The 4,764-nt window shown below is 41.8% G+C and overlaps 2 protein-coding genes and 1 long non-coding RNA gene across 8 annotated transcripts in view; 1 reads left to right on the top strand and 2 right to left on the bottom strand.

Moving 5' to 3' along the window:
- The window catches only part of fbxw11a (F-box and WD repeat domain containing 11a), an 18,231-nt gene extending 15,117 nt beyond the window's left edge, over nucleotides 1–3,114 (bottom strand). For 2 of the 4 annotated variants that reach the window (XM_034882793.1, XM_034882794.1), the window contains exons 1-2: nucleotides 2,937–3,087; nucleotides 512–616 (exon numbers count right to left, since the gene is read on the bottom strand). In XM_034882793.1, coding sequence (XP_034738684.1) covers nucleotides 512–616; nucleotides 2,937–2,975 — 144 coding nt within the window. In that variant the 5' untranslated portion in view covers nucleotides 2,976–3,087. Of the gene's footprint in view, nucleotides 1–511; nucleotides 617–2,681; nucleotides 2,706–2,936 lie in introns of those variants that run through there. The other 2 variants (XM_034882795.1, XM_034882796.1) reach the window with 2 other exon arrangements.
- LOC117951206 overlaps nucleotides 1–4,764 on the top strand; it is a 10,170-nt gene that overhangs the window by 3,725 nt on the left and 1,681 nt on the right. Inside the window, exon 2 of the long non-coding RNA XR_004658089.1 lies at nucleotides 2,546–2,550. This is a non-coding gene — a long non-coding RNA (uncharacterized LOC117951206). The remainder of the gene's footprint in view (nucleotides 1–2,545; nucleotides 2,551–4,764) is intronic.
- Nucleotides 4,632–4,764, bottom strand: part of etf1a (eukaryotic translation termination factor 1a) — an 8,086-nt gene continuing 7,953 nt past the window's right edge. For all 3 annotated transcript variants that reach the window (XM_034882797.1, XM_034882799.1, XM_034882798.1), the window contains exon 11: nucleotides 4,632–4,764. This exon is cut by the window's right edge and continues 621 nt beyond it. The gene's annotated coding sequence lies outside the window, so the exon portion shown is untranslated.

Genomic DNA, 4,764 nt, shown 5'->3' with positions numbered 1-4,764 from the left:
ACACACACACACACACACACACACACACACACACACACACACACACACACACACACACCAGGTAGAAAACATTACTCCTTAGTGTGGGGTTATTCTCTGGTACCCCCTCCATTCTTCCTCTACTCACACCAAATTACTTTAAAAAACTATTCAAACTGATTGTAAACAACTTTTTAAGTGTTCCGGGGCCTAATTTAGATGCAAGAACTTTGATTTGACATGATTATAAGGAAGTCAAACCCAGTTTATGAAGCTACTATTCTGTGTCAAGCAGAGAGTTTGAGGACGCACCAGTGAAGAACCTGAGAGCAGTGTGCTTCCAACAGGGAGGAAAGGACAACGGAAGGTGAGGAGGTAGGAGGGTGACGGGGTGAGTGGGTGCTGTCTACACCAAGGTGGTAATGGTAGTCATGTGGAGTGGGCGAAAAAAAGTAAAGGGTGAGAAGATGACAAGGGAAGAAGGGAAGGGAGAGGAGGAGGAGCAGCAGAATTAAGAGGAGAGAGGCAGAACCTGGTTGTGAGCCCGGGTGGAGGGGATGCTCTGCAGGCACCTGAGTGCACACAAACTCTCAGCCACCGAGGAGCAGCCCAGCCAGAGAGAGCGAGGCACAGAGCACTGTGTGAAAGAGAGAGAGGAAGGGAGGACGGGAGGAGGAGAACGAAGTGGACAGGGTGAGGGAGGAAGAGAAAGGGAAGAGCGAGAGACCAGAGATGGGAAGTAAAGGAAAAGAGGAACGGGGGTTGATGAGGGAAGGTGGAAGGAGGAAACCAAAGGAGATGAGAGAATGGATGGATCAATGAATGGACAGATGGATGGAAGTGGGGAGGAGTTGTTGAGAAACAGGACAGGTGGTGTGAGAAAGTGTTAAAGTATAAAAATTATGGAGAAAAAATAGGGTTTAGTTTGAAATTGAGAGGAGGTGGTCGTGTAACCATCAAAAGGTGAGGAGAGAAGAACAGGGGAGGAGGTGGGGGATAGTGAGGGGAAAAACCAGTATTAGAGCTAGACACACATTGGCACAGTGAGCGCAGGAACACACACTCTTTCACACACAAGATACAGACTGATAAAAGTACACACAGAAGCATTATTAGACAAATTGGGCAGGGATAGGTGAAGGAGAGGGAGGGGAAATGGGAGTAATTGTCAGTTATTGTCACTCCTTGACAGAAACCCCACCCATTGTTCTGTCATCCCCGCTATCATGAGTGGTGAATAACACAGGGACAATAAATAAAAATCAAAATAAACACAAAGACACAACCCACACAATATTAATGTTTTGTAGGTCTGTAAGGCCCCAAAACCCTGCACAAATGTATATTTCCCCCATTTGAATATGTGTAATCAGTCTTCAGTGAGAGGAAATAGATACAACGTATTAAATCAATTTTCTACATGAAGTATGGGCTTGTCCGATAAATTAGTTTTTATACTAATAATATCATTCTTATTCTGTAGTAAGTACGAGTACATTTCTGTTTTCGGTCTATTTATTTATTGTAACTTTAAGACCAAAATAAAGATGAAACTTGGAAGCAGTTTATCTAATGTAAGACATTGTATTAAAAAGTCTGTCTTCACTGTGATTGTAATTCCAGTGTAATATAGTGGCTTTCTCCATTACTAATTTGGCACTTTAGTGGTATGTTATTTCTCTCAACAATGGTTGTTCACGGTCTGTAAACATTTGTAGTAATTGTAGATTGGATCCCCGAAATGCTACCTCAGCCTGTCCGAACGGTGACGTACGGTCCATATAACATTATCTACCAAACAACCTAAGATGCTAGGCCTAAATTTCAGTCATTAGCAAGTATGACAATACAATTGATTGGTTTGTTAGAGAAACAGAGGTTTGTGCGGTATTTCAGATATGGAGTAGCTAGGAGTTACGTTGCCTCCAAACGCATGGAAGGCCTACCAGTGTATACGTTAATTGACAAAACACGGTTGTGGTTTATCTTATTGGCGTATTCCTTGAGACCACTTTGACCCCTGTAATGCTAGCTAATGTTACTTATTACGAAGCTAACCATAGCCTAGCTGGCTAGCTTACCAAGATAGCTAGCTCATCATTTCACAAGAAAACGATGTTACTTGTAGACAAAATCTAACCGCCTATAGGGGAAAGCGACATTATGACAGTTCGTGTTTCTGGTTAACAAAAAAGCTTTTACCCCCCTGATCAACGCACTGTTTTGATATGGTAATGTCTGTCACAGTACCCCCAGCATTTCTAGCATGCTAGCTAGCTATTAAGCTAATTGCTACCTCGCTAATCCTGGTAACGCTAACGTTATGTGAATGAAAAAGCAATACACTTCCTTCTACGCACTTCGGAAATATAAACAGAGAACCAGCACACTGTTACAATTTTAGCAACATCCCGTTGTATTAAGAAATATATTTGACTGTTCCACATATCTATATCATGTGGGTTGTCTCAACATTAACTACATAATATAACATAGCCGTACATTTAGTGGTTCATCGCCTTCTAGCCTGTGTTAGCTGGCTGGCTAAGCATCAGACAGGGCCCAGTTAAAGTGGCGCAGCGTCACCGCAGTGAACGCTACCCCGAGAACCCTCGGCTGTATTCGGCCGACGACTGAACATCAACCTTTAGCTACATTTCCCCTCTGATCACCAGTTTTAACCACAACAGAATACGTTTTGCATTTATCAGATGTTGAAGTCCAGGTCTTGGCTATTAATCCGACTAGTGTGCGGGGCATTCTTAGCAAAACGTATCGATAATTTCAGGCCCTCCCTCTGTTTTCTGGTCCCCCCCCCCCCTCCTTTCTCCTCCACCTCTCCGAAAAGCCGCTTCAGCCCATTCCTGCCGTCGAATCGAGCCTCGACTGTTCCACCAATATGAGAGTGATACTGAACACTTCGAATGTTCAGGATGCCATGATGAAACGAATCTTACCATTAGTTCCAACGTTTTGTCCTCCATCTCCGGCTCCATGTTGACGATCCCCCCCGAAACTTGCTCTGAAAATGGAAACCCAGCCCTGCGTCGGCGGCCCGCAAATGCAGAGACGTCATTCACTTCGCTCAACCACACAGCTTTGGTAGGGCAGTGTCAAAGGGGTGGGTGGGGGGATGGTAACGCCCATGCTATGAAAAAACGCGCTGATTGGACAGATTTTGTCAAAAGAGGAGTGATTTAACCGCTTTGCTTTTTATTGATTGGCTCACCGTGCTACCAAGGCTTTCCCCGGTGACTCCCCCAAACAAAAGGGCAAATGGATGAAGATGCTGTTGCTATCCTAAAGTGGAATACACTAAGGCAAAATCAATCATCCGCATAGCTTTGGTATGAGATGCTGCAGGATGTTAGCTATTTTTAAGATGTCATGTGTGAAAGAAAAGGAAATAGTCATTTAAATCCCACCCCATAAAACAGTGACAGGAGTTGTGATGCAATGATTAAAGCTAAGTGTTTGATCATGTTATCACCAAACTATACAATTACAATTTTGAGAAGAGGTTGGGTTAGTTCAGTAAATTACCATTCAATTGCAAATTTTTAAAAATAAATGTGTGTAATACACATAGGAGAATGCATGGTTGAAATGAATGCACGTGAATAAGGAGAGTGACATAATAGTTACATTAGGGGCCTCTTGCAAAAAGCGGGTCAGAGTTAATGGAATAACTTTGCAGAATAAAACATGGAATTGCATGAACATGGATTGATGTTAGAATTGCCGTTTCAGGCTTTAATCAACAAAGTAATCCAGAAAACTCAGTAAACCAGGTACTCAGGCACAATTTAACTTACCGCCATCCTTTACCTTAGTTCACTCTTTCCTATGAATCCAATAGGCTGACTGTTTGTTTAATATACTCACACCCAGTCTCATAACTTTAATGGTATCCTTGCAGGACATACTTTGACACTGTGTTTCCTTCCTTCAGACTTGGTGCCTATTCGGAGAATGATTTAAGCCTATCGAAAGAAGTTTTACTTCCTTAGCTTGTTTTGTGAATCAATGGAACTTATTTTTTTTTAGAGAGAGAATGGTTAAGTGTTTGGTCTTTAACAACTCCGTGCCTAGATCTGTCTTCAACATTTCTCCACAAAGCATTATGAATGTAAACTCACACTTATCTTTTAGCGCAGTTCCCAAATATAGGCAAGTAAATTCCAAATCTCATTTTCCAGATGACCAACACATCATATTTCAAATTGTATCCACAAGAAGGGATTGACAATTCCAATTTTAAATGGATTTCTGAAAACATGGAAGCTGTCACGGATTTACAACTGCAATCAAATGTCACAGGTGGAAGCTTGTAATTTCGATTCAGATTCTTGAAAACTTAATTCTTAGAAAAAAAGTTTAGTTTTCCTTCTTCTGAAGACACCCCCTCGGGGACACTAATAAATACCAAGAGATCTGATACATTTGCTTTCTGCAACTCAAATCTAATTCAATTTCAACATGACGTGGAGTTTGATAGACCAATTAGACAGAATCCAGTAAAAGCAGTTGTGTATACTTTTCGCTTACACAGGACTAAAACAATATATTCATTTAAAGTCAGGAAAGCAGAGAAAAGGGCCGGCTTTCCAGGCAGACGACAAATAGCACAGGATCGAGACCACAGCAGATGAGGAGGTAGCAATGGTTTTCAGCAGTTCAAATTTAATACTTTGTCCCCCTTTCTCTACAGAAACCCAGGTAAAAAAAATCCCCCACTCTCATAAAATACAACAGCAGCAGTTACCAGTAAAAAAATGAAATGCA

This window comes from Etheostoma cragini, chromosome 10 (genome assembly GCF_013103735.1).
Source record: "Etheostoma cragini isolate CJK2018 chromosome 10, CSU_Ecrag_1.0, whole genome shotgun sequence".
NCBI classification, from domain to species: domain Eukaryota; kingdom Metazoa; phylum Chordata; class Actinopteri; order Perciformes; family Percidae; genus Etheostoma; species Etheostoma cragini.
Note: the sequence above shows the minus strand (reverse complement) of the source record. Positions and strands in the feature narration are given on the sequence as shown.